Below are 21,033 nucleotides of genomic sequence, written 5' to 3' on the forward strand. Positions count from 1 at the left end.
CACTCTCCAAGAGTTATATTGCAGGCAACAACAAAAAAAAATGACAGTATTTCTGTCTTAAACATTTAGTCTTCTTGCTCTTGTTGATTTGATCCAGACTCAATCATTTTAACAGTTTAAATTAATGAGCTGAATTTTAGTTGCCCAACTCCTGAGAAAATTTAAGCATGTCTGAAGTTCTACAACAGTTACTTTGAAATTGTAAAGATTAATGCTGTTTTATGATACACTCTTAAAACAAACGCAAAACAATCTAACAAAGACTCAATTGTTTAGAAGGATTTTTCTCATACATAGGGCTGGTAGAAAATCTCATGTTATCAGAACAACCCCTACACAAACGATTGCTCAATTATAAGTTCTGATTTACAAGCTCCAAGAACAGGATATAATAGAAAATATCTTTGCTATTATGCTAAATGGTGTAGTATTTCGGAAAACTATAATATGCTTTATTCATTAAATGTATTACCAAATTCAGTGCACAAGTAGCAGGTGAAGATTTGACTCCTACCGAATTCCGTAGATCACAATCTACAGCATTCGTACTTCAGAACTTATCAAAATCCACAGCAGGATCTATACATTTCTTACTTCTATATCAGGTTGTATTTTCTGGATGTTGGAGTATCCTTAGGAAGGCCACTGCATAATTTTTATGGTTAGGTTTTCTGTATAACAGGTTGTATGTATGGACCTCATACAGAAGTATCATGGCCGCAGTGCGTTGGACATGCATTGTAAAAGTTTCTTCATACCAAGCCAAAGTGGAAGTTTCAGCTGCGGCCAGGTTCTCCATGTGCTCATGGTTTGGTCCATCGAGTTTGTGTTTACATACATTAAAGTTGAGAAGAATCTTTTACTCTTTGGTTGCATTTTCGTTGTCTTTACTCCACATGAGGATTACCTTAGTGGGATTTTTATTTTTTTAAAAACATTACCCACAGGATTCATTGCATTTAGATAGCCAGGCAACCTTTTTTGTCAACTAATCTGTCTTCTAATCTGGAGGCTGCTGCAAACCTGCCTAAACCCTACTCCTACACTGGCACTCTCACACTATTTATATAATCATGAGCACTTTAGGCATAGGAAGGCAGAGTCTCAAACATCGCAAGTTACACGTCTCTGGTTCCTTAAGCTTTTTTTAAACACTTATTTATGGGCAAGGTGTAATTTACACCACCTTATGTATGGCTGGGCAGGTGGTTCACTGAGACTGCTGCTCCTTATATCAAATACGCTAACATTATTGTCAGCGGTGCCCACTTTTCCCCACTGATCATATTTTCACCTGTTCTCTCTCATCACTAGACTTGACTGGTAGCTCTCTGTGACAAGGACTGCTTTTACTACTGGTACACGCACAGCACCTACATACTTCCTGATGCAGGCCCCTGGAAACAGTGACCGGAAAGCATCGTAATTACTTCTAACGAAACCCACAGACCCTTCAGAACTCCTCGGCCTAAGTTTACTGAATTACTTTACGTTTGTTCCTTTTTCCTTCCACAGCTATACCTGTCACAAAATTTGCTGTCTGAGCTGGAACAACTGCTAGTGCTCAGCCTGCAGGCCGCGTAAGCCTGCCTGCTCTGAGACAGGGTGGCAGCGCACGAGGCCCAGCTCTTACCAAGGCAGCCAGGCCCCAGAGCTGCCTGTATAGCCCAGGCACACAGAAGGCACATGGATTTTTTTTTTTATTATTTTAATTTTATTCTGCAGCAAGACGACTCATATTTCTCAGGTTCAGAGAATTTTCCAATACTTCAGATTTAGGAACAATTCTTTAAGTGAACTCTCCCCTATCCAGGTACTATCTGGCGCTGGTCAGCTATCTGGTCCGCTGACAGGAAATCATGTATTTACCTCAGCAAAATGCAACTCCTTAATGAGTTTATTATCTTACAAACAGTGGTGTAAATGTGAACTTTGATCCAAAGACAATAACATCTCCCTTCTGAAAGCTTTTAATTGGGCCTACTCAGCACCTAAGACTACAGGTGATTAGTCACAGAACATAGGTTAAAGAATTTAAATCGCCACAGTCCATTACTTTCTGCAGGTATTTACTAAATAGGTATAAAGTTTGGCCATTCCTTTTGATTGCATTTTACTTCACTCTTTTTTTGCACTGGTGAAATAATTTCAGAAGATGGATAATAACAGAGATGAGAGCCCTAAAATTTAACTTTTTACTCTATTATATAGCTGATCAGAGAATAGGAACAAATATTGCCAACAAACGTATAGGAAAAGCTCAAGAGTTGTTCACTGCAAAATCATGCAGGAATCACCATGTCAGATCAGGCTGCTTAACAACTCCTCTCTAACATCAGTAAGTTCAGCAAAGTTTAGACTACAAATTTGAATGCCATGAGCACGTTCCACCTACACTTAAGATTCAGCTTTTGAGCAAAAATACATTTATTCCTTTGAAGAAGCTTACATCTCTTTACGACAAAGACAAGGACCAGTGTTCCACAGAAAGGGTTAGTAGAGCTGACCAAACAGAAAGCTGCACAGAAACAATTGCATACAAAAGGATGTTATCTATATTGTCAGAGACATATGCTCTTATCTTTGTTCAAACTGAGCAACCTTTAGACATAGTTTTTTAAACACTACTTTTACAACCTCCTGTTCTCTGCTTAAACAGCATATCTTAATCTAAAAACCTTGATTTCTCTTGTTTTGCAGGTGTTCTGGTTTCAATTCAGAATACCAAGTGCTAACAGGCAAAGTTATCCCTAATAGCTCACCAAAACTGCACAATTCACATCAGCTACTAGATACAGTCCCTGCATTAGAAAATAACACCATGTTAGACAACATCAACTACATCCTGCAACAACCTGCCAGGGCCAAGATGCCAGGTGTCCCACACTGGACCCTCTCTGTGTCTTGCTGCTCAGAGGCTGAGACTCTAACAGTACCGTGCTGCAAAAATCTGGATTAAATCTAGCAAAGAAAGAGATCATTTACAAGTCATCTGTGGGTACATTCTGTCTTTGGTGTGTGGCTGAAACTCCCATTAACACTAACATGAGCTGCACAGGCCTACTGATGGGTGAATTATACCCCTGACAGAAAAGTGGTTTTTTGCTCGATGGATTTTCTTTGATGAACTTGTTGGCTACTGCACAGTCATGTGTATATATTTAAGTATTTCTCTGTGTGAATGCATGTGTATCTCTATAGTGATGATGTCAGTTTGACTAAAAATGCAGATAAAGCATTTCTTAAGCCAAAAATGGGCCAGAGCTAATTTTCCCCACATAAACTTTGGTTTGGCCCTTATTTATCAAAGCCAGACAAAGCTTGACAGAAAAGAGGATCCAAATCGGTTAGCCCAACAAAAAATAGAAGTTAGGGCCTTTCTTAAGACTTACTTTATAGGAACCGTATGCATAACTTTCACTTTCTAGAAAGTGGTTTTCTCTTGAACACACATCAGAACCATTCATCATCATATAATTGCAAGTTGTCAGTCAGGGCCGCACCCTTCATGCAGTGGCAGGCCGCCAACACATCTGTCAGAAGCACTCACAAGCTTCCGTGTGTTATTGTAATCCCCTACAAAAGGAACGAGCCCATTCATCCAGTCCACATTTTCCAAATTGAACAACGACAGTAAACCCTGAGCCTGGAAATATAATAGCATTTACCCTAAAATGCCACACTTGTCAGGTGACCACAGGCTAAATGCCAGAAAGTAAATATGAAATAGTTTGAAACCCTGTAAGCATGGGTTTTAGGGAGCAGGGTTCTTTGAACTCAAAAGAGGAAAGCTGGGTCCTGTGCTGACAACAGAGTGCTCTCCAATGGTGAAACCATTTGCAAGGTTAAATCTCTGTCTTCTATCTGGAAGTGCCCACTTCTTACCATCTAGACTCAATTAGGAAAAAAATTATCCGTCTTTTAATGTTCCTATTCTCTTTTTAGGCTTTTTTTTTTTCCTTCCCTTTGGATAGCACCATCTATTCTTTATGTTAACGTGCATTCTTTTCTCCTTTTCCTCTTTTCTCTTGTGTCTCTTAAAAAACACATTCTGCTCCCACAGGTAGCTGCCAAGGGCCAGCCTAGATTTAGTGAACCTAAGGCAACAAAAATTAAAGGCCTGGGACATTGAGTCTAAAGCAGACAACATCCTCCACTCAAAAGCCATGTTAAGGACTTTTGTGCAGAATTAAACAGCTATCAAACAACAAAATACTTATTTACACAGACCTTCAGAAGTTTTTTTCCAGAGTACATGCATTCAAGAGTCTCAAATATTTTAGAAGGTGAACCAGAGCTTTATCTCTCTGCTTCCACTTTTCCATTCCCTCTCTGGCAAAGAATGGCAGTTCAGTTTTCAGAAACATTGAGTAAAACACATGCTGTTGCCCTTGGAGGCAGCAACACAACCACACGAACCCAGTAAGACTTTCAGAGCAGCTCTATTTCAGCAGGTGAGACTGTGGATGGAGCCTGATGCTCCTCTGTAACCAGCTGGATCTTTACACCTGCTTAGCTACAGAGGTGGAGCCATGACTCTTCTCCGACCCGCTTCCAACAATTTGCTCCCAGGAACTCTGAAGGAGCGGGAGCAGTCAGCGTGCACACCAAGCCATAATGACTGGACTGGTGCAGGCTTTCAGCACTCCACATTGCTGTTGGGCACTTTGATTAGCCCTTGATACAGGCAAAAGGGATATTAAATATATAGACATACCCAAACATACATTTCTGAAACCTGAATCTGAAGGGGATATGATGGCTGACCTGCTACAAAATTTATTTCCAAGAGCAAATAGAGAAAACATTATTCCTCAGTGATGCAGCCAGGAGTAAATTATACCATATCACTGCAAAAGAAAGACAAATATCCTAACAAATCAACTCTCCGTTGTGTCACAGACCTATATTTACCCATTGTTTTTGTTCAGACTGGTGTTAAGGAAAATCTAACAATTCATGGACTATATCAGAAAGAAGTCTGACTACTATAAAACTACCATGCAAGCATGCAGAAGCTGCAGTAGCTGCTCTGCTTGTGGAAAAAGCAATGCCTCAATCCCTTCATGCCTCAGTTTCTCAGATAGAAAGGTTTTATCTCACATGGCTACTGAATAACTTAATTCTTTTGAAAGACTACATTATAAGCAAATTTAAGCACAACAGTATATTTTTTCCAATTATACTACCTTAACTTTTTCATAATTTCAAAGTTTATTTGACAAAGTACCTGTCAATCTCTAGCATGAACGAAGAGCAAACATCACTAAAGCTGAATGAAATTAATTTTGAATTTGAGACATCAGTTGATAATAAGTAACCTGCTGTAAACTAGGTAAATCAAGATAAGTGAATGTTTTCTCTTTTATATACATATATATATATATATATATATATATGATGCTAAATGCACACAAATATAAGCACAACATATGGTCAACAAGAAATAAATAAAACTGAAAAGCACTTTACAACTGCATGGCAAGTATCCAAACTAAATTTCAGGTAGCAGATGGCATGAATAGGATACATGTGAGAAACAGGCAATTTCAATTATCTCTGAATAGTTCATAAACAGGAAAATTTGGCAAACCACAATTTAAAAAAAAAAAAAAAAAAAAAAAAAAAAAAAAGACTTGAAAAATAACATTGTGTAATAGAGATAACTGAATTGAAAACACAACAATGCAAAGTTATTAAGCTCATCCTGACCATAATTTCATAATGAGTATTAAATGATTACATGTGACAGAAAAGACAGAAAAGAGCTGCCCCAAATACTCATGCCTGGAAAATGTAATAATTATTTAATCCAAGCGGGGCTCAGAATTTCATTTTAGTTATTGTCATTAACCAAAAGTGGCCAAGAGACTTTAGACTTGTGCACCAAGTTCCTTCTTACCTTTTGTGCAACGTACACCTAGAAGAAAAAAAAAAAAAAAAAGAATCCAGATCTAGACATTTTTCAAATAGTTATTTGGATATATGTTTCTGAACAGGGAACTCAGGAGAGGTCAGATTTGTCCACAGATGTCATGCAAAAATAATATTGTTTTGAATCAAACGGTGAAATAAGGTGCAAAAGGAAACTATATTTAAAATCTTTTCTGAGTCACAGTAAATCAGAATCTGGCTTTCAGGAAATACTTTCCTCTCTTTTTAACTTAGCTTTTGGAAAAATCAACTGTATCAGTTGGATGTTCGAAATTTCAAAATTTGGAAGGTAGGACAGAAGCTAATTTCTTAAACTTTTAATTGAGATGCTTAGAAATGCTGTCTAGAGCCAGCCAGGCGAATCACCTAGGAATCAATTCATCATACACTGTACTATTGCTTTCTTATTCCCCTCCCTAATTCTCCTTTCCACATAGGAGATGTGTCAGACAAAGATCTATTATCTGAATAACTTCGAGGATTTGAGCTATCTAAATACAATTTAAGCGTCTAATTGCCATTTGTGTAATTGGGATTTAGATAGGTAGAAAATAGTTTAGGTATCTTTATATATCTGAGAAATAAACTCTTTGTTAACAAAACACTCAACATTATCCCCACAAAATGTTGTTTGTTTGTTTGTTTTTTAATAAAAGCTCTCAAGCATTCCATTCTTAAGCTAGATTTAAAACGAAACTGAATAAAAGGGGAAAAAAAAATCCTGCCTACATAAATATAGGCAGAATGAAGTGTATTTCCTCACTGAAATACATACACATTTTTATTTATCACGTTTGCTGTTATCGGACAAGACAGCATCTCCAAATACAAGAAAAGAAAGGAAGAGTTTATTGACCACTGTGACTCCAGAAACATTTAGTAAGAATTGGAGAAGCTTTTATCCAGTTCAAATGAAAAATATTTCTAATTTTTTTCATGCTAATAAAGAGAATTTGATCCTCGTTAAAATGGAAGGTTGTTCAGAAGGTTTTATCAACAGCACCTTCAGCCTGGCACAATAGAGGCACAGCAAAATCAACAGATGCTTCTGAGCATCTCAATAAACGAGGTCTGGGTCTTTGAAAGAATGACTAGTCTGCCATTTCATAACTGTCATTTGAAAGAGGGAAAGTGTTGTTTAATGACAGCTGGGTTTTACTGCCCAGATGAATTGGAATAATACATAGAACTCATGTATTTTTTGTACATTGAATGCTTATGAAACTTATTTATACATCTGTGTGCTTACAGCTAGATACAGATATATGCACAACTGCAGCATTTAAAAAACAGCCAGAAAATTTAGGTACAGCGCTTGAATCAAATTACATCTCATTTTCAGAGCTGCTGGGCCCGGTAGTTTTGAAAGTTGAAGTTATAAGTTCTGAACATATCTGAAAAATCAGTCCCAGTATGTTTCAAGTTAAGCATCGAAAGTCAGTAACCACAACTGATCATTTGGGTCACTGGAAAGTATGTTCACGGTATACACAACTACAGAGTCAAGACACTACGACCTAAATATCACTTCCATCAGAAAAAAAAATGTTGTTATATAATACCTTACAGAGAAAGCAATAGAGGAGCTACCAGCTGCAAATGTGTTTTTAGAATTCAGAGCCTCCTTGGGGGAAGTCAGCTACTTCTTTTGGGTACCTTAACCCTTCCTCATCATACTGCAGACAGCACCTTCAAAGGTCCTGCTGCTACCCAATCTCACAAAGCCTATGCAGTACCTCCTTTCTTGGAAGTCTGGGACATGACAAAAGCTACTAAGGAGATTTCAGAAACGTCAGCAGCCAACCCATACCTTAGCAATCCCCATCAAGCAGGGATCTCTCTCTTGAATCCTTGTCCTTGCTAAGCGCAGGTAAGGGAATAATAATCTGCAGCAAGTCTGCAAAGTTTACCAAGCTCCAGGCAGCTACTCACTTCAAAATGAGCATGGTCCTGATTTCAGAGTGGTTATGGAGCAAAGGTTCCACAGACTTGGGTTTAACAGCCTTTTTCTTTCCCTACCTGTCCTCCAACAGACAGTCCTGACAAAACAACAGCTCTCAGCTTTTCCATGTCTCAGAGCACAGGAGACTGCCTGGTTTTGCAATAGAAGGATTCTAGGTAAGAATATAAAACAAATTTGTAATATGAAAAAATGACACTGCTTTCTAAAATGTAAAAGTGCAGCAGAAAAATTAAGCTGAATTCTTAAAACAAATTAAATGGATCCTAGTGGCTCAACTACGAGTTTCAAACCAGTAAATCAGTATGCTTAATGTCAGCAACCGATAAAGCAGAAACATATGCTCTGCCTCACTAATGGTATAAAGAACATTCTCTGATTGTGTTTTGGTTGAAGCCAAATGTTTGCTGGTTAAAACAAGATTTATTTTAGAAACATTAATTTTCAATAGAATGCAAACTGATTTATCTTCTACTAAAATCTACGAGATTACTTTTAGTTTAAAAAGACTTCCATAATCGTTTCTGCACAAGACCTATCAAATGATATTTCTTGGCCCATAACAGTCATCTATCCTTTCTCCTGACTAACAAACCTTCCCACAGTATATTATAGATGAATATGCAAGCTACTGTGTTTGAAGTTACAGTTTATTTTATCTTGCCATAGATGTTCTCTACAGCTAGTAAGTGGTGCTCTCCTTGGAACGAATAGATCAGTTTTCTTTCTTTGAAAATACTACTAGATGCCAAGGCAATGAAATACCAAATACTCAATATATAACCACAGAGATATACACATATATACTATGTATCACACCAAGCACATTACCAGAACAGAACTGTGTGACTACTGCTGAGCTTCCATTTTTCTTGTACGTTTACCAAGAAACAAGTTGTTAGGATTTCCAGAAAGTTCTACTCTATTTCAAGCATTCAAAAGATTTTGAGAGACCAATTTCTCTGATGTGTTCCCATTATTCTCAGCACTGAGAACTTTAAGAAATGAAACTTTTTTGTTTTTGTGACTAAATGAGAGCTGTAACACTAGGATCGTTTCAAAATCTGTTCCAGCAGGGGTATTTCAGAATAATAAGTCCAACTGGCATCTTTATACACTTTTTTTTTTCCTTTTTTTTTTTTTTTTCTTTTTACCTTTTGAGCGTAACAGTGTATTATCTAAGCAAGAACTACAGGCTTGAGCCCATACGTTTTAAAGTTTACTATTTCAAATCAGAACTAGTGTAATTTTAAGAAAGCAGGTAATTTCAGTGTCTCACAGATCAAAGTAAATAGATGGTTTCATGAAAGGGTCAGCTGAAAGTACCCGGCATGCAGTAGCTGACAAAAGATTAAAATGCAATCACATGAAAAAGCCACAACTTGAAAGAAATCATGCATTCTTGAAAAGATACTTAATACTAATAGATGACATACTTTTACTTGAGTTTGGATCATCTATCCTCATGACTCATTACGTATTTGAGTACATCAATTATATCATAAATAATTTATATCATTACAATGTTCTGTGGTTTAATCCATTTAAAACTGTTTTAGACAGATGAGGGTCTTACATGTCTCACACATCTCAACAGGCTGGGACCCTAGAAGTGCAAAAAACTTCCTTATTAACAAGTATTTATACCTTTTCATATAATTAAATTCATTCAAAAGATATCAAAGCATACTGCAAATTCAAGTAACCACTAGCATCTCCAATTCACAGACAAGGTATCTGAAGCAGAAAGGTTAACATCTTTGCCCAAACTCAAAGCAAGTCACTGCAATCACTGTGCTTCTCTCCAGATTCTCAGCCAACTCCTGGAACATAATAGAAAACCTAACAAACACGGAGCTTGCAGGAAACATTCTCTTAACATACAGCATGATCACAAACACTGAAAGGCTGGTTGACATTTTCAAAGCTGCAAAGGGAATTTGGATGCCGCCAATTCTCATTAACTTTAATGGGAACTGGGCATCCAAATCTCTTAGGCAGTTTTGCAAATCCCACCACAAATGACCATTTAGGTGGTAAGTATTAAATGGTATTGCCTGCCAGGCACCTTTATCTTAGGGAGTTATGTAAAACGAAGCTCCATTGTTTTCTTCCTGGTGGAATAGTATGGGAGCTAAATGAAGTGTCTCACTCGTGGCTTACAGAGAAGCAATTTTTCATGCCACTTGCAAGGTGCAGTTCAAATGGTTCCTTTAGAGTATCACCAGGAAAGACAGGACAAAGAAAACACATTGGAAAACAATCACTGCTCAGAGATAAAAAGTAAATTCACTGTAAGTTGGTGCGTATTTCTGAGCAAATACTTCTGAAATACACAGGCTTTTTATTTCACTTTTAATAGGAATATTTGGCATTATCAGAGTACTATATTTCTCACCTATTCATCTTTTACTTTCTATATGCCCATCTTTCTGACTAACACCTTGGCATTCAAACAAGTACTACGCTCAAAAAATAAAAAAAAAAATAAAACCTGTATAAATGACAGAGTGTTCAACCATGAACACATTGTCTTTTATGAATATTATAATCACAGAATCAATAAGCCTACAAAGAAAAAACAGGACACAAAACGTGTTTTGTCATTTCTGACGAAGTTATAAAAACAACAGACATTCAATATGCCAAGTGTTCTTCAATCCTTCATAATCATAGCCTTATTGAAGTGAGGACAAAAAGGGTCTAATTGCATAGGAGCAATCTCAATGTAATAGGTTATACACCCAGGCACTGCTGCACAATACAACAAAAACAACGTTCCCTGTGTATAGCAGAATGTCATCTCTCATTTTCAGGCAATTACCTTCTTTCTTGTCAACAGTTTTAATAACCTCCATCATCTCTAAAAGACTTTTGCTTCAGTTAAATAATTTTCAGCTTTTTAATATGCAAATGTGCTTGTTCATATGCATGGGTGAAGTGGCGCTGCTACTTGAAATGTGTCAGTACATTGTGGAGCACCTGCACCTCGGGGAAGCTTGATTTAATTGACACCTAATACTATTCATTATTCCACTTAGTGAGCAACTCCTATTAGTCACCTGTAGGTTTTCCTATAAGCAGTGCTTTGGCCACCAATGAAAATATGAATATTTCTATAAATAGAATGGCCATATTTAGTAAAGGGGGTTCACTACTGGTGAGGCTGGAACATCATCTCATCGGCAATATTTCTTAGGATTCTCCCTTCTTCCCCCCCAAAAAACTTTTCTTGACTCTGATGGAAGTCAAGAGTAACTCCTATTTGAAAAATATTTCATGTGTTAAGTACTGACACTTGAATTCTATAACTATATTAAAAGAACATTGTCATAACTCTGCAAAAGGGAACAGGGAAAGGGACTCAAGGTGGGTGGGTTTTATTGCTGTATACACTGTTTTCTTAAAGTGTGATCCGAGTTGGATGATTCCAATGCCTGCTTTACATGATCTGAATGTAATCACTGGCTGTGCAAAGAAATGCTGAATATGTGTTATTAATTGAATATTCCCATAATAAATATTTACCATTGTAGTTTAGTTTAACCTTATCCAGCTAATAGCCAATTTTGCTCAATTGTGAAGCATGTGCAACAAAGATCTTTAAATTGCCACATGAAATAATTACATTGAATATGGGATTCTCGGTCTTTACTGATATGAATGTGATGAATATATGCTATAAATGGATACAGTTTAAGACTCTCATTGTTCTTTTATTGCTGTATTACAACTCGGTCATAGTGCACCGTATGTGCTGAGTTGATGATATCGGGGCTGTTTCTTTACCACATGGTCTGTAACCTTATTGTTCAGGCCACATTTCTTCCCAGCATTAATGCATTTGTTAGTCCCAGAAGGCTTAAACTACAGATGTTTAACATCCTGCTTATGGACAGATCATCTGGAATATGAACTGAGAAATCTATACGACTTATTAGTATATGTTATGAATGTAACAGAGATTTAATAGTCTGCTCAAACCAGATTAGTGAAACCGTTTCTTACAGAAAGGCAACTTCTTAATATAGGCACATGTAAAAATGAAAAATTAAGACATTTTTTTGACTAAAATATGATTTTTGTCAGAAGAATTTGGCACTAATTAATGCTGTTTACATAATAGTGCATGTAACATTAATTACAGCTTTCAGCATGTTAACTGCAAACCTTTTTATTTTTTTCTGTGCACACAGATTTACCAGCATGGTAGAAATCAGAGCCCTTTTGAGGGCTTTTCTGCAGTGTATTCAAAGTGATCATAAATCAAGCCTAGAATTCAAAGACAGTTAAGGACATAGGCAGTAAAAAAGACTGAGTAATGCTCACCCAGAACTCCAATCATTTTTAAACTAAGTGGGGAGAACAGTGGTCAACTAGGCGATTGTTGGTATCCCCCAAAATGTAATCTCCAAGCTGAAGAATGGCAGCTGGCAGAACAGCTGGTGAATAGGATTAATGTCAGAAGAAAGAAATAAAACTCAACATATGTCCAAGCCTGCGGTGCTGGGACTGAGCATGATTGTACCCCGACGGATACCATGTGTACAGCTGGAAAGTGCCACTGTGCCATGCTTCTCTACCCCACAAGGTCATTTCTAAGAAGTACAGCTAATATCGAAACAGTGAACTGAACTTTTCCTTGAGAACTCTGGCTGATTAAGAAAGGAACAAACAAGCTTCATCACGCAAATATTCTGGGCTACTTTAGCTCACGCTGGGTGGTTTTTTACAATACAATCTCGACTAAAAAAGCAGATTAGTATTAAAACTGACAGATTGCACTAATGTAAATATAATTTTAGAGCTATTTAAACCTTTTAATCTCATCTCTTTCAGATTTCCACGTTCATTTAAGGTTTAAACAAGACCCAAAAGCACAAGTTTAATAAAGTAAATAATTTAATTTCATATTACTTAGATATTTTACTGAAAATAATTTTCTATTATCTGCTTAGTCAGAATATGCCTAAGAAAGGAGATCAACATGACACTAGCCGTAAGTCATATTTATAATTCGAAATGTTTGCTAGTAAAGATATTTCAGCTCATGTTTTAGCTTTTTTTGTTGTTGTTTTGCTTTTTGTTTGTTTGCTTGTTTGTTTTTTTAAACTGTAACAGTGTAGTTGCTGGAATTGGTTACAGTGAAGAACAGTAAACATACAAAAATTCCTAACTGCTGAGAAAGGCCCAAGTATTTTTAGAAGTTTGAAAAGAACAAATTCTGTGCAGTCACTTTTTTTCTACTAGTAGCATGAAACAGATCCTATCTGCTAGATAGCAATGTTCACACACAATCAGAGTCTCTGCCACAATTGTGTGCAGTGAGAAAGAGCACAAATGGTTAACATAAGTTCTACTCTGTGCCTAATGTCTTTTTTGAATACAGTGCTCTTGGGTACCTTGTAATTTGAAAAGGGGGAGAAAAAAAAAAAAAGTACATTCTCAAATCCAGGTTACTTTTGAAAATACTGGCTTCAGCTACAGCCTCTAGAACTTCAAAACCTCTGTTTGGTGAAAATGAAAAAATTCTTCACCTGAAAGAAGTCTTGTCTCTTTTCCTTTCTTTTCTTTCCTCTCTTTTTATTTTCTCATCTTTTTTCCTTTTTTTCCCCCCTTTCTTTTGTTTTTTCATTTCTTTTCCTTTCTAGCAACACAGTAGGAAATGTGGAGTGGCATAATATCCCACATTCTCTTACCAGAAGAAAAGACACATGCATCTCAAAGGATGCAAGCACACACTGCTACCTTGTCACCTTAAAATGGAGTATCCAACTGGTGCTCCATCTGTCAGCTGCAAGACAGCAACAGGTAGCCAGAGGTAATATTTTATTCCTCATACTAAATTGACTTCACTGAGGAGAGTAACTGCATTGTTTGTGACTTAAACAAAATAGTTGAAGAAGCAGCAGCCAACTCTAGTGACTTGCTCAGCTTAGAAATACATTTTTCCACCTTGTAGAGAGACACTGGTTCATGTTTCACTGACACAAATCATCCGTATCTCTTGATACGGGAAGAGATATATATATTTAAAAAAAAAAAAAAAAAAAAAAGTACAGAGGAGCAAAACCTTGATTTTACCTGAGCCAGTTTGCAACCAGTAAACAGCAATGGCCACAACTGCTATTGATGTGTAAACAGCGTAATTACAACGTGAATTTCCACTGAAATGCTTATTTATTTATTAGATGCCTATATAACGCTCACATAATTTAGTGGTGATGTTTCAGTTCTAGTGGTATGTTTCAGACAGAACCAGAGGCCTTGTATTCTTTAAGTAGATTTAATCCCTACATAACCCAACTAGTGGCCTCATCTTGTGTCAGCTACATCAGTATGTACTGATATAATTTGTATCTAGGACTTTCCTAATGTGTGTTCAGCCTCTCAATGAAGGTACTTCACAATTTGCGTTCCATCACTTCCTTGAAATGTCTCTATAGCCTAGTCTTTGTGTTTATTTGGAAATACCAACCCATTTTTCCTAAGTTGTCCCATTTTTCAAAACAAGGCCAATAACGAAAGTGGAAAAATTTGATATAAAGATAATAAACGCATAACGTCCATTATATTCTCTCACCCTGATGAATGACTCCCTTAGTAGTCGAAAAGCTTTAATTTCTCCTCACACGTTTGCATTTCTAACAAAGGCAAAACTTCTACAGTGATTTTGACTTGCCTTCCAAAAGTTCTGAAGGTCTCTTATGTTAAGGTCTAAATGTCTAAATGAGATAGTAAATTTTAGATATTTTTCATCATATAAAATTATTCCATTCTATTTTAAGACAGTCTTAAACCTAAGTAAGAATCTCCAGCAGCACTCATCTAATATCATTCCGTAATGGCAAAAATGTTTTTGTTTGCACTCACATAAAAGCGAAAGAAAAGCATTGCTTATTAATATCTACTGAATTGTTTAAGAGGATTTTTAAGATACAAGTTAAAAGAATTTCATAATTTCAATTTCTCCTTTTCATTTAATAGTAGACATTCATTAGGACCCACACACTGTAATAAATTATAATAATTTCAAACAAGAATTAAATTACTAGGTACCTAGTGAAAGAGCCATTTTTTCTTAGGTACCCTGTAATCTAACTGTCAGATTTAAAATCTATTCCCAATCAACTCTTCACAACATTCACATTTATTCATCTATGCTAAATTAATAAAAGGTGTGAATAATACTGACAAAATTGATCATTATTGTTCATGTAGATTTAGAAAATTATAAGGTAATCTAAAATATAAAAGGAATTGAGGGAAACTATTACAGTTCTTATAAATAAATTCGTCCTATGCTATATATTTTTTTTTTAATCAGGAAAAATCTTCAATGAGAATTTATTTAGAGTGACTTGCAAAGCTATTTAATAAATTGCACATTTCAGAATAGAATGCTTTTTTTATTTCAAAAACTATTAAAAGTTGATGATGACTCTAATGCAACCTGCGAGTTCACCCAAAATCTTAAAAAGTAATGCTGAAATACCAGAAACACTACTCAATGTCAGACCAAACATAGACTTTCTAAAGGTTGATCCTCAGAGATGCTAAGCACCTTGCCCAAGGTCCTGAGAGAGCTCAGCTAATGCCAAAGTAAGTGAGAATTGAGGTCACTCAGGATCTCCTGGAATCCAGATCGGAGTGCAGCAATTCTGAAAAACAGGGCGAGCATCCCTCTCCTTGTATAAACAGATAGAAAAGGGGACAGCGTTCTCCAAGGAATTAAAGGTATTACACAATCCTCTTTCCTTATACACGGACTTAGCAGCCACCAGAAGCAACCACTGGCTCTTATTACAGCTCTACATAAAGCCAAAGACAATGTCTATATTAGACTACTCTGTCCTTTGCACGTTTGCAGTAATTCCTACCATCTAACCTCACTGACCCTCTCCCCCCTGACAGGGATCCCTGCAGATAAAGTAAAGCATGTCAACATCTGTTCCCATTCACACCGATTTTAATTTACAAAAAGAGCTTTGCTATTTTCAGAACAGGCTCCAGAGCACAATGACAGATTTAAGGCCTTTAATGGGGTTGCGTTTTGAGTGTGTCAGCGTTTCGTACTCACCAGGACTTGATTCTAAGGGGTTGCACCAAAGGAAGCTGCGGGGGGCTTTGGAGTCACAGCAAGGGTGTTCTTCTCACTATGGCACTATTTACCTATAAACCAGCCAACAAAGTTTTAATGTCCTTAACGAACCTCTGTGTTTGCTGCTTTGACCAAAAAGCAGAGCTCTGGAGCACCAAGGACACAATGTCCTCTCTTCCCATTTTCATTCTGTGTTTTCCATCTACCACTACACCCCTTGCCAAAACTCAGGACATGTTACTGATGGTGAGTTATGCAAACTGCTTCGCCATCACTTAGCTCTGTCCTTACTGATTTTGAACCACCTGATTTTTGCAAAAGCAAAGCTAGTCCAAAGCTGTGTGTGCTTTGTTTCATTTTGCAAAAATAAAAATAAGAAGCAAAACACTCTTTTATCTCTCCTGCTCTACCACATTACAAATTTCACAATAACTAACAATCATTATTCTAAAGTCTTTTTTTAAACTGAGATGTATTTATAGATTATCCTTGTTGTAAATCTAAAGAATTTACTCATCCTTCTGCTAAGTTACAGAGCCAACAGACTGTGAAGATCACAGTTGTACAAAAACAATTCGCAAAGTTTCAGAGAATTTATGGTGACTCAAAATAAATGTTTCCGTCTCCTCAAGAGCTCGCTCTCTCTCTTTTTTTTTTCTTTCTTTTTTTTTTTTTTTTTTTTAAGATATACAATATGAAGAACAACTTGGAGAAACAATGCACAAGTTGTGTTGTAATCACATAACAGCTAAGACATGAGCAGCTGAGCAGAAGGAAGATGGGCAGTGGAATGCCATACAGTAATCAGCACTGTTGACTAATCAGAATTTGAGACACTAGAAGGTAATAAGGGTATTATAAAGAATGGCTTATTGAAGGAGCAGCTGTTTATGTGTAGCTCACTGTTTAAATGAGTTCCACTAGATTGCCATGGTATGTTTTGGTAGAAATGTTTTACTCAAAAAATAAAAAATAAAAAGGAGGGAAAAAAAAAGATATTATATCAGCAACCACAAGCACAAAGAAGCAAATATCTGGATAACATGAGCATAACCACGTTTGTTGTAGCAGTTTTCTAGGTACTGGGAACCTCTAGAAAATGGCATAAATTCAGTGGCCCTGCAAGTTACAAAAGAATATTCATTACTTAGGCAAAGCCTAAATGTCATCTTTGTTAGCCTCCACCACTGAGTGTTGTTGCCATGGGCACAAGAGCTGAGGTGGTTATGAAGGGTAATAGACAAAGAGGAAAAAAACAAGGGAAAGTATAACTAAAAACAACTACAGAGCCACTTCAAGACTGTTATATTGGCACCAGCAGCCAAGAAACACAATAAATAAATTCAACCTCATTTACAAAACAACTCGATTTTAATATCCCTCCAAATAAACATAAAAATAAAATTGTGCTATGATCTCAACTAGGAAAATCCAATTAAATTATGTTAAAAGCCCAAAAATAGAAACAATATTCACAACGACACCAGTGAAAGCAGACGACTCACCAGAATGGTCAGACAATAACCGTGTTGTTCAGATCTATTTGCCATAGGGCCGCTCAACAGTTTTTGTTTGCTTGTTTGTTTCCAGAAACCAACTTAGAGTTTTGGTTTTAAAAACATCTTTGAACTGCTGGGAGCAGGAAGAGACTGCCTCGGAGTAGTGGAAATTTATCATAATCCATTATTTAAAATATTCTACTTGGACAGCGATGGCTTGGTAATATTTAAAAGCAGTCAGCAAGCAGTGGAAACTCTGGTATCTTTTGTAACAGTTCACATGTCAAACTGGCAAAGTGCCCACAGCGTACGGCAGAAAAATCTATTTAATGTCTGCCCCACAAGGCGACATGAGGCTTGATTGGCAGAAAGCAGAGAGTGGCTTTTGATCATGTGTCCTAACAAGCAGTTCCAGCTCCTGTCTCTTCGGCTGAGCGGCTCCACATTACCTATTCAAACAGAAGTGACAGGCCACTGCACTACTCTTTGGCTCTAGTCTCACGCAGTGGGAGCTATGCTGGAGACAGAGCCACTGATTAAATATATCACTTTTTCAAGACAAGCAGGTTGTCTGAATCAAAGTTGGACAGAATAGACTCAACATTATTAAAAGAGGATATAAAACCGGAGCTGAGTGATGTTAGGCCAGTTTGTACAGCCTCAGGGATTCACAGACTGACAAGGGGAATAAGGAACAGCAGAACTTATAAAGCAGGGTCAGAAATTAGCTGTGACATCTTGGCCATTTTCCCATCACTTCAGGGCCACTGTGTTTCAAGTCCTGTAGTCTCTTCTTGGCCTTTTTTTCATGATTTACTGGGCTTGGAGGGGGAGGGGGAGACAAAACCATCAACTACAGAAAGTTGCAAATTGTGGTTTGACAATAAAAAATAAAATATTAGCCATGCTTCACCACCTAATGTACAGTCTTTGCTAATTAGATTGGGCCTTTTTCCTTGTATTCTCATCAGCCAAATTATTGTCATCAAATAATTTGTTGATACAGCACTAGATACTCTTGCTAAAAGGAATAACTGAAATCTGGGGGAAATGACTGAATGGAGATGCTTATTACATGGCCTTATTAGCTCTTTAACGAATTGCTTTGATTTTTGAGGTTATATGTCTGGCCACTGTCTGTTGTGTTATCAGATACACAGGCACTGAAAGGCAACAGACACGATACGTTGTCTACTCATTCAGCGTATCTGTTGTTCACAGGAACAGCACAGCAGCAACAGATAGACTGAAACGTGGAGGAACCCATGCTCCAGCTACATTTTTAATTCCTTGTGTAACTGAAGATATAATAAAACTCATTAATAAAGCTGCAACAACCACATTTAAACGACTAAAAACACCAGCAGTCCACAGAGGAAACTGAAGCAAAGGAAGCTTATTTTAATTAGTAATGCATGCATATGCCAGATCTATAAAATTACTTCAGGGCTACTCAAAGTTCTATTGAAAATAATAAAATTATGATGCAAGATCTAGACAGATTTTGTTCAGAAAAAAAATCCTACTCCTGCAGTAATTCCACTGAAATTAATAGAGTCACCTTAGGAATAAAAGTGGTTCAATATTTATTTTTCACTATGGCAAGTTCTTCTGACATTTTAACAAACCTCTGCCCAATGTGTTAGTTTTTGTTTCACTGTAAATATTTAAAAGTAATCTGCTTGTTACATATTTAAGATATGATAAGGAGCGCTAAGACCTATGCAGAGAACCAGAGGTATTTTAAACATCAAAAACACAGGTAAATTTGAAGAGAAAGTAGAAAGAGCAGAACCCTGTCTGCATGCATATCCCCTAGCACATACAACATCACTACAAATGCAAGCAGAATTCAATCTTAAGGTGTTAGACTAACAAGAAATTCACTGCAGGGCTCTCCAATTTTTTGATGCCCTTGCAGGCTCTCCATACTGGAGTGTTCAGAGTTCCTCCAGATGGGGGAAAGAGCCTGCTTGCTTCAACATTTTCAAACAAATAAAAGACAGAAGAGCATTCAAGATGTGTTTTTTTTTTAGGTTCAGTGAAGATCATGATTCACTCTAGAAGGTGATGTCACATCAGTTCTTTAAGAAAAGTAAGCAGGCAGCAGTGCATTATCGCTTCACGCCAAAATATGGCAAACGGTTATGTAAAGCATTAAGTAAAGCAGTTAATAAAAAGGAAGATGAAAATAAACAGGCATTCATAAATAGGGCACTGTGCCCAGGAACTCTGGGCACCTATGTAAGTAAAGCTAAAAATATATTATGATTAATAAAAGAAAACAGCTATTAGACACATTCCGAAATGCTACGCTGTAGAACAAGACATTTTGGCATGGTTTTACTGACTGGCAGCCCACGTTAAAGGAGGACCTGAGACTGCAACAGAATGGGTGCTGCTAGTCAGGACAGAGCAATGCTAACAGGAGCTATCTGCGGATGTTTACACAGGACTTGTCCTCACGACTGTGTTTAACAAGGGCTACTGTACTCTTTTTTGCATGAATCTCACAATCTGAACTCTAGCAACACAAGCACTTCTTTATGTTATTGAAGACATTCAAAAGAAGGAGAATTTTGACACGTGTAACTATTAACTCTTGCTTTAGTTTGGAGATCAACATGCCAATGAGCAAATAAGGAAGATGCCTAAATATAAACGGGGATTAAAAGGATTCATCACAATCCAAAATACACTTATGAATCATAGAAACGTAGCTCAGAACACAGAATTATGTTCTGTTCCTGATTTTTACTTGCTCTCTTCAGCTACAGACTGGGAAGTGAGAGCACCCGTGCAGGGCCAGAACTTGAATTACACACAAAAGTCTCACTAAGCCGCAGTTTGGACCTGCCACTTCTGAAGCTGAAGTCAAACCCCTCCTGACTTTAAGGGTACTAGATCAGTCATACAATGCAGAACTGCAGAAGCTTAAAATAAACCACATTTGAGACTATACCCAGAGTGCTGGATCCAACTCTGGGTTCCCCAGTGCAACGCATACTGGAGAGAGTGCTGCATAGGGCCACAATCAGAGCATCCCTTATACGAGGAGAAACTGGACAAGCTGTGAGTGTTTAGCCAGGAAAAGAGCATGCTCCAAGGGATCTTACCAATGTCTATGAATGCCTGATGGCAGGAGTAAAGAAGATGGACCCAAACTCTTCTCAGCAGTGCCCAGTAAGAGGCCAAGAGACAATGGGCACAAACAGAAATACAGGATATTCCTTTTAAACATAAGAAAAACCTTTCTTACTGCAAAAGTGATCAAACATTGAACAGGTTGGCAGAGAGGCCGTGGTATTTCTATCCATGGAGATACTCCAAAGCTGATGGGATGTGGCCCCGAGCAACCTGCAGTAGACGATGCTGCTCTGAGTAGGACCTGGACCCACCTTCCTTCCTCAGCTGTCCTCTGGTTCTCCCGCTCTGGGAAATGACAGCTGGGTTTCCCCCTGTCTCTGTGGGGTTTCACCCTTTCTCTGGGTGCAGGAACATGCATACATTGCCACTGAAGTGATCACAAGAGGGAACTT

The 21,033-nt window shown here is 37.3% G+C and overlaps 1 protein-coding gene across 22 annotated transcripts in view; it reads right to left on the minus strand.

Annotated features, from left to right (window-relative positions):
* SOX6 (SRY-box transcription factor 6) overlaps positions 1-21,033 on the minus strand; it is a 381,588-nt gene that overhangs the window by 189,441 nt on the left and 171,114 nt on the right. For 14 of the 22 annotated variants that reach the window (XM_084521857.1, XM_084521855.1, XM_084521873.1 and 11 more), the window contains one exon: positions 5,903-5,920. The exons of the other annotated variants lie outside the window; for them this stretch is intronic. In XM_084521857.1, coding sequence (XP_084377983.1) covers positions 5,903-5,920 — 18 coding nt within the window. The remainder of the gene's footprint in view (positions 1-5,902; positions 5,921-21,033) is intronic. 22 annotated transcript variants of the gene reach the window in all.

The sequence above is a fragment of the Aythya ferina genome, assembly GCF_964211825.1.
Source record: "Aythya ferina genome assembly, chromosome: 5".
NCBI classification, from domain to species: Eukaryota; Metazoa; Chordata; class Aves; order Anseriformes; family Anatidae; genus Aythya; species Aythya ferina.